This window comes from Dasypus novemcinctus, chromosome 10, assembly GCF_030445035.2.
Source record: "Dasypus novemcinctus isolate mDasNov1 chromosome 10, mDasNov1.1.hap2, whole genome shotgun sequence".
Classification (NCBI taxonomy): Eukaryota; Metazoa; Chordata; class Mammalia; order Cingulata; family Dasypodidae; genus Dasypus; species Dasypus novemcinctus.
Genome location: NC_080682.1, coordinates 6,314,811 through 6,328,157, shown reverse-complemented (window position 1 = coordinate 6,328,157; position 13,347 = coordinate 6,314,811). Strand labels below are relative to the sequence as shown.

The 13,347-nt window shown below is 41.3% G+C and overlaps 1 protein-coding gene across 50 annotated transcripts in view; it reads left to right on the top strand.

The window, feature by feature from the left end:
- Positions 1-13,347, top strand: part of PPP6R3 (protein phosphatase 6 regulatory subunit 3) — a 150,098-nt gene that overhangs the window by 58,609 nt on the left and 78,142 nt on the right. For all 50 annotated transcript variants that reach the window (XR_011649851.1, XM_058305050.2, XM_058305058.1 and 47 more), the window contains one exon: positions 8,077-8,309. Coding sequence is in view for 49 of the 50 variants with exons in the window: in XM_058305050.2 (XP_058161033.1) it covers positions 8,077-8,309 (233 nt within the window). In the remaining variant the exon portion in view is untranslated. The remainder of the gene's footprint in view (positions 1-8,076; positions 8,310-13,347) is intronic.

The following is a 13,347-nucleotide window of genomic DNA, read 5'->3' as shown; positions in this document are numbered from 1 at the left end:
CTAATGATGGCGAGCATCTTTTCATATTTTTTTGGCCATTTGCATATCTTTGGAGAGATATCTATTCAAGTCTTTGCCCATTTATTAGTTGGGTTGTTTATCTTTCTGTTAAGTTACAGGATTCCTTTTTATATTCTGGATATTAAATATTAGTCAGAAATGTGGTTTCCAAATATTTTCTCCTATTGTATAAGTTATTTTGCTGTCATGAGAAAGTCCTTTGAGGTACAAAAGTTTTTAATTTTGATGAGGTCTCATTTACCTATTTTTTTCTTTTGTTGCTTGTGCTTTGGATGAAGTTTAAGAAACCATTGCCTAACACAAGGTCCTGAAGGTGCTTCCCTACATTTTCTTATAATATTGGGTCCTATATTTAGGTCTTTGGTTCCTTTTTTGTTGTTGTTTGTTACAACACAAATTTTAACAGTGATTTGCCTTTTTTAAAAAAAATCGATTTTATTGATACATACAAATAAAATACATAGTTCATCCAAAGTATAAAGTCAGTGGTATTTGGTATAATCACATAATTGTGCATTTATCACTTCAATCATTATTAGAGCATTTCCATTATTTCAATAATAATAATGAAAAACAAGAAACAGAGATACAAGGAGATTCTTCACCTCTCAATCTCTCCATGCTTCCCTTGTTCTACATAACTGCTATTTATGGCTGTTTTTGCAGTTATTTATTCATTAAGCAGTTTTACTGAGATATATTCATATATCATATGATCTATCTAAAGTGAGGCTTTTAGTATAATTACAGTGTTTGAGTAATTTTTGTGAGGTGTGAGGGCAGTGGTCCTCTTTCGCAAATGGGGATCCAGTTTTCCCAACACCAGTTGTTGAAGAGGCTCTTCTTTTCACAGATGAGTGGTCTTTGTCTCCTTGTCAGAAAGCAGTTGCTATAAATGTGAGGGTTGATTTCCGAGCTCTCAGTTCGATTCCATTGATCTGTATGTCCTTGTGCCAGTACAATATTTTTGAATCAGCTTCTAACATGAAATAAATTCCATATTTTAAAATTTGGTTATTTATAGCTAAACCAGGAATGAGCCACCTATGGCCTTCTGATTCCAGATCCAACCCTCTACCTTATTTCAAAGTGAAGAATTTGAAAACTTCCCTTTTATTACAACAAATATTCCTATATTTTAGAGACTAAAAAACAGTTTTAGTTTTCTTGGGTTCTACCTTTTTTAGTTGAATAACGTCTGTCTTGTAATAGAAAAATATATATTTTTTATCATGCATATTTATATTTTCTAAAAGAAAGGAAAAATATGGCCTATAACCTCTCCCATCAACCCTGAATTTGGCTCTCATGTGAAAAGGGTTGTTAAGCATTGACTGGGTGTGGAAAGTCAATGGGGAGGCTATTTTAGTGCCAGGAGAGACTTGGAATCATAACTGTAGTAATATTATTATTAGGTCTGTGCTGTCCAGGACCGAAACCACGGGTCACATGCATCTTCTTTGAGCACATGAAGTGTGGTCAGTCCAAATTGAGTTGTGCTGTGTCAAATACACAACAGATTTTGAAGATTCAGTACCAAAAAAAGAAAAAACAATTACATAATTACATACTGAAATAATATTCAATATATTGTATTAAATAAAATATATTAGTAAAATTAATTTCACCAGTTTCATTTTACTTCTGATATGACTGATAGAAAGTTTAAAGTCAAAGTGGCTTGCATTTGTGGTGCGCATGATATTCCTGTTAAAGAGTACTGGCTTGGGTGATAGGTGATAGGTAGTTTTAACAGTGGCTCATGAGAGGAGAGGTTTCTAGGGAATGCTGAAGAGAGACTTGGGATGTCTGGCAGTTTGAGCTTGGGTGGTGTGTGTTTGCATGCTTTTGTGTAAGATCATGTAAAATTTTTATTTCTGATTCCCTTCCTAGCTCATTTTGAAGAAATAGTATTAAAAGTTTCTAACACATTTTGTCATCATCTTAATGTCTTCCCCATGTGCATTATCTTCTTGAGTGGAAGCAGCTGCTTCTCCCATTTTTCTACTATTTTTACAGTCATTCTTTACATATCTATAAAATATGTATTATATAATTGCAACTATTTAAATCAGAAATATCTTACGCATGTTACATAGGATATATGTGTATATAATTGCGACTATTTAAATTTGAAGTATCTTATGCATTTTTTTTTTTTAAGATTTATTTATTTACCCGGATCCCCCCCCCCCCCCCCCCGTCCCACCCCGGTTGTCTGTTGTCTGTGTCTGTTTGCCGCGTCTTGTTTCTTTGTCTGCTTCTGTTGTTGTCAGCGGCAGAGGAACCTGTGTCTCTTTTTGTTGTGTCATCTTGTTGTGTCAGCTCTCCGTGTGGCTGGTGCCATTCCTGGGCAGGCTGCACTTTTTTTCACGCCGGGCAGCTGTCCATACGGGGCGCACTCCTTGCGCGTGGGGCTCCCCTATGCAGGGGACACCCCTGCATGGCACGGCACTCCTTGCGCGCATCAGCACTGCGCATAGGCCAGCTCCACACGGGTCAAGGAGGCCCGGGGTTTGAACCGCGGTCCTCCCATGTGGTAGACGGGCGCCCTAACCACTGGGCCAAGTTGGTTTCCCCTTATGCATGTTTTTACAGGTCTGGAGTATTGGGATGAACTGTTCCCTGATGGGTGTGCTCACCTTTGGGTATGGGATATTGAGGATTCCAGTGGGCAATTAAGAAATGGTCCAGGCAGGGCTGGGCCCCACTCTCAGAAGCACTGGATTTACAGCTCTGCTGTTGCTGTCTTGAAATCAATCCCTCATAATTTTGGAGCAAGGAACCCACATTCATTTTGCACAGAGCCCAGGCAGTCCTGGGTTACAGATATTTCACAGATGAGAGCAGTGTATTGCCTTGGGGTTGTGAAGAGTGTTTATCCTGCTTGGATGGAAATTGCTAAATTCTAAGCAAAGGGACTTTATATGAAAGAATGTTTTGAATTTTAAATTCATTGAAGTTCTGCCTTGCTGTTCCCCGTTTGATTATGCATTTGTGGAATAGGACAGTCAACAGTTTCTCCAGAATTCTAATGATTTATTTTCGGGTGTTTTTTCTGGGCTCCTGTTGGAAAATGATATGACAGCTTCTTCTATTGTGCTAATATCAGTTTGTTCAGAGGGAGTTTCTGAAATAACGGAGCCACACGTTTGTATTAGTATTCTTTTTCCTTTTTTCATGGTTAAGTAATTACTTTGAATATAGTTACTGCATTTTGTGAAGATTAGACTAAAATGATGCCCACTTGTGAACTAGTGCTCAGCACTAGTTCAAGCCCAGAACAGCAGCAGCATCTGGAAACTTGTTAGAAATATAGAATCTCAGGCTGATTCTTGATCTTCTGAGCCAGAATCTGAGATTCTTCATTTAAGCAAGACACCTCGGCAATTCTTAGGTCTGTTAAAGTTTGGGAAGTGCTGGTTTGAAGCTCTTTGGCTGCGGGTTTGTTCATTGTTATCTGCCACTCCGCTGAGGGCCTGCAGGCTCCATCTCTTGTAGAGGGCCCCTTCTTGGCCCTTCCCTGGCCTTCTCAGGCTCCCACCACCATTCAGTTGGCCTCAGGGCTAGTAAGTACTAGAGCTGCTGTGGAAATCCAAATCTGTTTAGATTCTTAGTAGTCCTGAAAAGGTTTAGGGGAGAATGCTCTTGATTTGTGAAAGCAGGAGCTCATAGGTGTTTTATATAAGCCACAGTTGGACATTGGATTAGCAGTGCCAGGCAAATTCTGCTCACAGACTGATTGATAGCCTTGTCATACCGCTTGGAAGTGATTTAACCATATCAGCATATGGGTTCCTATGTCATAGAGATGGGGTAGCGTCTTTTCTCCCAGAGACAAATTGTCATTGTTAGAATGCTTTGAAATAAAGGTACAGTGTCCCAAATTTTGCTTCAGAGAAGACTTGTATCATGAAGGCACTTTAGTAATTTTAGAGGGCCTTTAAAGCAGTTAGTTGGTGAGGAATAGATTTATTCAACAAATGAATTGTTTAATCCTCTTTTATGCATATAAGGTGGTAATTTTCATTTGTGTCTTAAGTTACCATAAAGGTAGAGAATAGCAGAGATCATCAGCTGTGGCATCAAGTAACACTTAATTCCCCAATGACCTTACTTAATCTTCAGGTTTCTTGGAGAAAACCCTATCTTTAAATACTTAAAATCTATAAACTATTCTAGAAGTTTGAAAAATTATGGAGGGTAGTTTGGTGTTTGCTACCTCCCTCTTTGTCTTACTGATGTTAAAGCTGGTGATTTGGTTTACTATTTTATTCTAAGGAAATTATATTTCCTCTTATCCCTAAATTGTCTTCAAGGATAGTCTAGGGTATGAATTTTAAGGTATATTTAGTTTTACTAAAAATGAGTTGTTGAGGGAAGTGGCCGTGGCTCAGTCAGTTGGGCTTCTGTCTACCACATGGGAGGCCCTGGGTTCGCGTCCCGGGGCCTCCTTGTGAGGGCAGGGTCGCCTGCATCCCCGCAGAGCACCGCTTGGCTCACAGGTGCCACAGAGCTCCGATGTAGCAAGGTGATACAACAACAACAAAAAAGGGAGACAAGCAAAAAAAAAAAAAACACAGAGGAGCGCGAAGCGAATGGATACAGAGTGGACAGCAAGCCACCCACAAGGAGGGAGGGGAAATAAAAATAAAGACACAGAAGAACACATAACGAATGTGAGCTGCGAATGGACACAGAGAGCAGCAGCATGCAAAAAAGAAAAAAAAAAAGTCACAAGAGGGGATTAAAAAAAATGAATTGAAGTCCTGACTCCTTCTAGGTTTTCTTAAGTATCTTAGAGTAGTTATATTTTAAAATGGGACTCTGTTTTGCCTTTGGGCCCTGGACAGTTAGTTTGTAACAGAACTTTGTAACTGTTATTTCATACCTAGCTTCTTTGTACTTCAAATAGCATAAACAGAAGCTAGGGCAGGGCCAGGGGGTAACTGATTTACCAGTGCCATTGGCTTCCTGCCAGTTTGCTCTTTGGCTAAATGGTAAAATATATAATATTTGCTTAAGAAATCCACTGTAGTTATATTTTATTTTTGAGTTTATAGTGTACCCAGTATAAAGAAAATTTATTGTATGAATCTGTATTTCAAAGTGTTCTAATTTAAAAAATGCTCTTCTAACTCAGAATAGAGGCAGGTGAAAGGAGTGAGGTATGGTGTAACAGATAGCTGCTAGAGAATTTCTTTTCATATTTAAATCTCATGTTATGTTTAAGTAGACTAAAAGAAAGAACTTACTGGCCCTGGGGAGAGGACTTGTGTGCCTCAGGGTAGCCAAGCTGTCCATTGCAGGGTGGCATTGGGCACAGGTTGGCTCCATGGTGGGAGACCGTGCCTTGCTGGTCACGACACAACCCAGTTCAGGTGCTCAGGTTGACAGGCAGATTTCCATGTGGTGATTTGGGGACTGTGGCACCTTCATTTATTGGCTTCACCATCCCCCAGGGCCTTTCTTTGTCATCAGCATCTAGCCACGCACACGGGAAAGAGCAGGGAGGTTTTAGGGTTCACCTTACATGGGAGAAAACCTTGTCACACGGCCATACTTATCTGCAAGAAAAATTGGGAAGCGTGGTCTGGCTGAATTCCCCAGAAGAGGATGGATTGGGAGGGGCACAGCGCCACCTGAGTACTCAGCCAGGCAGGTGATGATGCTTGCGGGTAGAGCTTGGCTGGGATTCAGGAGATAGCAGAATGGAAAGCATTGTAGGAACTCTATTTTCTTTTGAGCAGAGGACCGCACACTTTTTCTGTAAAGGGCCAGATAGTAAATAATTCAGCCTTTGTAGGACACATACATTCCCTTTTAAAAATATAAAAACCATTCTTTACTCACAGACCATGGGCTGTCTGCAGGCACAGTTTGCCGACCCCTGCTTTTGAAGGTAGCATCTCTTCCATGCTCTTGGCATACATTGGCTCCTTTAACTGTGGCTAATTATTAGGTTTTTGCATAAACCTGGTGTTGAATGAGTTAAGTTCTTCCAGTTGCAATTGTGGAAGTTGGTTTTTCCTTGAGATGTAAACATTGAATCTTGATTCATAATTTAGAAGTATGACTTTTTGTACTTGGTGGGCACTTGATTGCTATGAGTATATATTCTTTCTATTTGTAATTAGCTAATAAGTACATTTAGCTTGATATCAGAGTTGCTTTTTGTGATTTATTTCTATTTTTCATTATACTTTTCCTTTCTTCATGAGAGAAAGAAAACACTTCTACTTTAAAGAAGTTTTTTTTTTTTAAAGGCTTCTGCTTGTATTTTAAAGTATATTCAGCTTTCTGACTTTATTGGTGAGAAGACTAGATGATCAAAAATTTAGTTGACAAATTAAGCACAAACTAACCTGCTGGAGGGGGCTTGGGCGTGGGAAGGTGTTTGCGTACGCATGATAATTTTTCAGTCAGAAACTTTCCGGAGGTATTTAAAATAGGTAAGATGAATTATTTTATTAATTCATAGACATCCTAGGATCAGAATTTCAGTGACTTTGAAGACTAGATGAACTGACACAAAAGATTAGTTTTTTTGGAGCTCTTTAAGGCGATGCTGCCCCTAAAGGTAAATTAGAGCTCTCCTGCCCAGATAACTCTTAAAGGAACAGTGCCCATTAATTTGTGCTTGGAATCTAAACAAGGTACATGACTTGGGTACTCCCTTGTAGGGCCGTGGTGCTGAACATAGCTAGTTGAGTCATCAAAAACAGGAGCTGGTTGCTCTTGTGTTTTCCGGATCTTTGTCTTCCCTCATTGGTAAATGTGTTGCGTGTCCCACTGGGCAGCCTCTGCCCAGACCTCATCTTGGAGGAGAGCACGAGTTAGCTGAGTAGGTTGCTGAATGTGGTGGCTCCTACACAGAATTTTTGTATAATCTTTAAGAGGAAAGAGACAGCCGTGTCTTATATTGTGGGCCATTGAACTTCCTGGTGACAGTAAACCCCTCGCATTGGTTTCTTTTGTAAGGTGGTAGGTGAGTCTGAGTCAGCTGTAGGTGACTGTCACAGTTGCTTTTCATCCCTGAGCATAACTTCGCCCTGTTGATCTACTAATTGATGTGAACAAGTTGCCATGTGAAGCATTTAAAGATTTTAAAAATAGATGCAACTTTTATCACCCTTCATATTTAATAATAGTCTTATCCAAAACTTGTTCCCTAGGGAGCTGGGTTTTTGTTTGTTGAGCTTCCTTAACTCTGCTTATATTTTAAATACAATGATCAGATACTTAATGCTAAAGCCTGGGAATTGCCTGTGGCTGCTGAGTGGTCCTGTTCCTGATTTGGAACGCTGGCCTCTTTTATCTACTCATCAAAAGTGGCCTTTGAGCTTGTCTCATTATGACATCCTTCAGAATATATAGTGAGCCTCATGTTAGAGAAAACAAACTTTGTGTTTTGAGTGGGAAGGAATGTGGGAGAAGAGCCTACCTGTGGCACATGGAGTGATTATTTTAAGTGTGATTGTCATGTTTTCTTAGTAACTGTGGAGAATCGGTTTCTCTAATTCCTCAAGAATTAGGGTTCCAGTATTTGTTTCTTTATTAAGAATTGCAGAGGTTTTACCATTTTATGGCTTTGTGAAAATGCTATTAGTGTCTGAAAGTACTGGTTGGTAGTGGTTATTTTATTTGGAAAAGTCCTAGATACTTGTTATTTATCATTTATTGCTAAGGGTGTATTTCACTACTACTATGACTTTGTAAGAATGTGTTCTTTATCCTTAAGAGGGAGTTACTTTCTTTCTGTGCCTTAAAATTCTAACCAGAGTATGGTTAAGTTACCTTTGCAGGCCAAAATCATCTTTACTTTTAGCTTTGAACGTTTTCAAGTCAAAAGCTTTCTCTTAACAATAAAAATATAGAAAAAATCTTGCCAATTTTGCTTATTAAAAAGATGTTTTATAGGTTCAATGTGAAGCTTATTTTACTTATGTGGTACAAGTTAGGTTTTTAGACTGTAAAACTGAAGTGAAATTTGAATTATGAAAAATTAATATGTAAAGTTGAAATTTTATAAAATACTCTCTGCATTTTGTTTAGACCAGCATGTTTTGGAAATTTGATCTTCACTCATCATCCCACATAGACACACTTCTAGAAAGAGAAGATGTAACACTGAAGGAGTTAATGGATGAGGAAGATGTTTTACAGGAGTGTAAAGCTCAGAACCGCAAACTTATAGAGTTTCTGTTAAAAGCAGAATGTCTCGAAGATTTAGTCTCATTCATTATAGAAGAACCACCTCAAGACATGGATGAAAAGATCAGATACAAGTAAGAAAATTCAATCTTCTCTTTAGGGTGGGAATAAAGTGAAGTGGGGTAGAATATTAGAGTTTTCGTCATTGAATGATTCACTGGAGCTGCTGGAGAGTGTTTACTGAATGTTAAGAGGATCAGGAATGACAGTGTTAGTGGAGTGTGGAATCCATTCACTAGAATCAAGTCCAGAGAAATCACAATTTTAAAAATGAGCATCCAGAATTTCTGTCAGAGGGTTTCATGGACGGGCAAAGTGCTTTATAAACAGTGGCAAGTTTCTTAAGATGATTCAAGTAAGTATTTTCTCTGCTTTGCAAATAGGAAGCTAGAGAGATTATGTGGCTACCCACATCACACAGCAGATTGGAGTCAGAACTTGGGTTGTGAAGAGCATTGCTGGTATAAACCCTGACCTTTGATTAACTGAAAATAAGAACATGGCTCTTGGTAAACATTAACATAGCTAAATTTCAGCAGGTAACTCCGTGGATAACTTTGGTGGATTTATCTACCCATCACTAGTTTAATCTGTTTACTAGTAGGACAACAGCATTGTGCAAATCCTTCACTTCTGTCTTTCTAACAGTTTTTTTACCCTTGGAAACTCTTTATGAATACTCCATAGGTATTGGGGTTTCTTTTCTGGTTCAGTTGATTATTTTTCCATATCCAGCTTTAATCAAATATTTGTTTTCAAGTTGCTGGTGGCTTGTATTGTCAAGGATGTCATGTTCCCTGCCAGCCATTAAGGTTGACATCTAGTTGTCAGTGAAAGCTTTGATTCAGAGATCAATACTTTAAAGAAAGAGAAGAAGAAATAAAATTTGGCATGAGAAATACTAGGGTGCTCCCATCCCCAGAAGCAACTTCTCTACTTTGGAATTACCTTCACAGTGAACTAGCATGCGGGTGGACAAGAGAGCATGGATTTAGATGAGGCAGAGCTGGGAGGTGCTAAGCACTCGTGCAAGTTATGTAAGCCTTCTTGGGTCTGTTTCCTCATAGGTAGAATGAAGCTAATGCTTCTTTAACTAGTGCTGAGTAGGTACACTTTGTACAAAGTGCTTACTTAACTGAAATGAAGTGGAGCTTTTCTTTCTTTTATAACACAGCTTGGCAGTTGTATTGAGTTTGCAAGGGCAGAGATAGCTCTGTGAAATAGCCTTCTGTGGGACCCCCTTTAGATGGAGCCTGACCTGAGTTGGTCAGAGCACTTCTCAGATGTGCCTCTGGGCTGAACAGCACCACTGACCGCACTGCCTACAGTCGCATGACTCAGACGGCTAGATTAGCACAGACAGACTCTGAAAGCTTTTCAGGCTTAAGTTTGCTATAGCCAGCTAAGGAAGCTTAGGCTAGTCTTTTGTAGTTTCTGAATGGTGGAGTGATTGCTGAATTTTGTGAACGTCATAACAATATTTAGTTACATAGGGATTGAACTCATCACTGTTCTAACATAATTCACTGAGCATATAGAAGATAGTAGAGGTTTGTCATTTTACACTAAGCTTTTAAGTCTTAATGACACGTACCTCGTGTCTTAAATATTTTAGCCGAATTTTTAACTAACAAAACTTTAAAAGTAGGTCTTTAATTGGTGCTATAAATCCAAAAGCCAGGACTTGAAAATGCTCTTAACTTGAATGTTCCTTGTGGTACGTAATAGATAGGCATGTAATCGTTAAGTGGGATTCATTGATTTGAGGAACGTTTGCTGAGTGCACTGATCTAGGCATGAACGTTAGATTTTAGTGGCCTAGAAAAGTCAACCCATAGTTTATCAGATAGTCCCCTGGAGAAAAGTAAAGTCAGATAAAGTGGGAATGCTAGAAGTGATTGAGGTGGAAGGAAGGGGTGAGGGAAGCCATTCTGAGAAGGTACCAGTTGGTCTGAGACCTGCTGGAAATGAGGAAGGGTCTGTGTGGCTGTCTGGGGATGGGGCATGCCGGGCAGAGGGAACAGTAAATGCAGGAGCCCTAAACCAGTAGGAGCAGCAGGGCTGCCAGGGAAGGGACAGTCTCAGGTGTGGAGGGAGAATGGAAGGGGGATGATGGAGGGCAGGGTCAAAGAGGGCATGGGGGCCTTTTAGGCTCTAGTCAGGACTTGGCTTTACTTGGGATGAGACAGGAAGCCATTGGAGTGTTCTAAGCAGTGGGTGACATGGCCTAACTTAGTCCTTGCCAGATCCTCCTACCTCTGTGTGGCAGATAGGCCCTGTGGGCCAGAGGACAGGAGTGGAAGTAGCAAGTTCAGCCAGGAGCCACAGTGCTAAGCAGAAAGAGGATCTAAGTGGGTCTGCCTGGTGGGAGGGGTTCAGATCCAGGGAGTTATGATGAAGCCATAGTTGAATGCATTTCTGATAGGTGTGGAGTGAGAGAGAAAGAGAATTAAGAGTGATGAAGTGTTTGGCCCGGAGAGCTGAGGGGAAGGAGTGACTTTTATGGCCCTGGGCAAGATTGGAAGAAGGTTTGATTTTAAGAGTGGAAGATCAGAGTCTGTCTGGTAATGGGCCTGTCACGTTTGAAGTGCTCTGGGACATCCAGTGGAGGTGAGCAGACGAGGACTAGGCAGCCTGCATGTGTGCGACTGGGCCAGACCACCTGGGAATTGCTATAGGTGAACTCTGAGACGAGGTCGGGTCTGGTTCTCACAGAGGGACTAAAAAGGAGGGACTAGAATACGAAGAGAACCAGAAGGGCCTGGTGTCCTGAAAGCTGGGGCTTGGGGGGTGGAGCATGCTGATGATCCTCCCTTGAGATGAGACTGAGAATTGACTGTTTTGAGTTTGCAACATGGAAATCATCGGCCACAAACTGTGGTTTCTGTAGCATGATTTCAGAGGTGAAAATCTGATTACAGTGCCTTTGGGAAGAATTGGAGACCAAGGGAGCAGAGAGAGGAAGTAGTAGCTAGAGGCAGGTGTGGGATCAGGAGAGGTGGGTTTTTCCCTTCGAATGGAAGAAATAACAGTATGTTTATGTGTTGGTGAGAATGGTGCACGACAAAGGGGAATGATGGTGCTGTAGAGGGAAAGAGGGTACACTGTACTTGACTAGGTGGGAGGTCCTGGGAAGGAGAGTACAATTAAAGGAAGCGAAGTGGGGAGGAATGGGGGGGAGCCTTTACCTAGGGTTGGGGTGAAGGGGACTCTTGGGTGTGTAGTGTTGAGCTGGAAGAGGGAGGGGATAGCCCCAGCTTCAGAACACGGAGCCTTTTATATAATGCCTGGGGCCATATGCTTCTTTATTTAGAGCACACTGCAGAGTCACCTGTGGAACTGGAAAATTTATAGAGACACCCATGTCCCCCCATAGACCTGCATCAGACCTCAGAGATTGCACCCAAGCATTTGATTCACAGCTGGTGTTGAGAATGGCTACCTTTTACTAATTTACTAATCCTTTATTTGCTAGCATTTTCAAATTGGGCCAGTTGAGAAACGACATCCCCAACCCCACCCGCAGCAGCACTTGTGTTATTTGTAGAAAATAACGGAAAGCACCTAAGACTCATTAGACACTCATTTACTGCATGCCAGGCCCTCTTCCCAGTGTTTTGTATATATTATTCTCCCCAGTGAGATATGGACTATTGTCTTAATAGGAATGAGGACGCTGAGGCCAAGGGAGGTCAAGTACTTTACCGAAAGTTATATGGCTTGTAAGTGATAGGGGCAGGATTTGAACCTCAACAGTATGGCTCCAGAAGGAGCCCCTCTACCCCGAGTTTATATGTTATGGCATGTTTGAACTCCTGTGTTCCATGAAGTGAAGGAGACTTAATTTTATTTAGCCATAACCTCCAGAGAACAGCTATTTGACAGTGTGGTCTTCATGCCCACACATCTGCCAGTTCTGTTATCTTTCTTTTCAGTCTTCTTCCTCCTTGTAAAGATTCTTTTTGGGACATTCTCTTACTGGTAAGCCTTCCGACCTCACACCAGACCCTCTTAGGTGTTAGGGCTTTATGGTCTGTGGCCATTTGCCTCTGAGCCAAGGGTTCCAGAATACCTCGAGGGGTGTCATGCACATTCTAGCCACAGGCCTAACTTCTCTCTGGTCACACAGCTGCTTGTTGCTATCTTGTCACCTCCTTGTCTGGTAAGCATTTGTGCTTGCCGCATCTGATTGTGGATCGTGGCTCCTGTACAGGGAGAGAGAGAAGAGCAAAGAAGTGAACTGCTGTGGGTCAGGGTGTCTGGACAGGCCTTGGCGTCTGTGTTGTTACATTGTAAACAGACAGGAAATGGTTGGTGGTAAAAGAAGTAAGTGGCAAAATAGATAGGACTGCCTGTTTCTACAGAGAGAGTAGTCTAGCACTCAGGGGCAAGAGTTCAGTGCATTAGGGACTGCAGATGTTTTCCCAAAGCTGTGGGGTCTGAAGAAGACCCAGTGAATGTAGCTGGAGCAGAAGTCATGATGCTTTCAGTGAGTCTCTGTCCTCCAGGAGTGAGATCGTAGTGAAGGCTGACTGGGTGGGCTTATTTTGCGTCTATACTAGATCCCAAAAGACATTGGAAGGCTGGCGGGAAGAACCCATTTTTCATATGTCACTTCTTACGTGGGTGACTCAGGCTGATGCCCTGTTCTCCACTTCAATATATAAGGATATTTATTTTTTTAAGATGTAATTAGATTGACCACTTGATAAGCCCTGCAGGAAAACTTCAGACTGCTATTTGCACCCCATCTAAAGATAGAGGGTACAGGCCCAAGTACCCGCCATGGGCACCATGAGTAATTTCCAGGTGTTGTCCTGCCCTGTGCACACTCTCCATGCCAGAGTGGGCCGGTGACTGCTGCAGCTGAACGTTTCCCAGGGCACTGCGGCTTGCGTCAGTTGACAGCAGGGAGGGCCCACACCCAGCAGCTCATCTGCCTTGGTCCCTGGGTCCCAGGGGTTTTCTAGCTTTATTAGGGAGAATGTATTCTTATTAAGACTTGGTTTAAAAACAATTTTCAGACACATTGGAAACTGTACTTTAATCCAAAAGTTGCAAAGAATGGACTGAAAGGATTTTCTCATTCCCAGGTGATTTTGTTATTTTCAC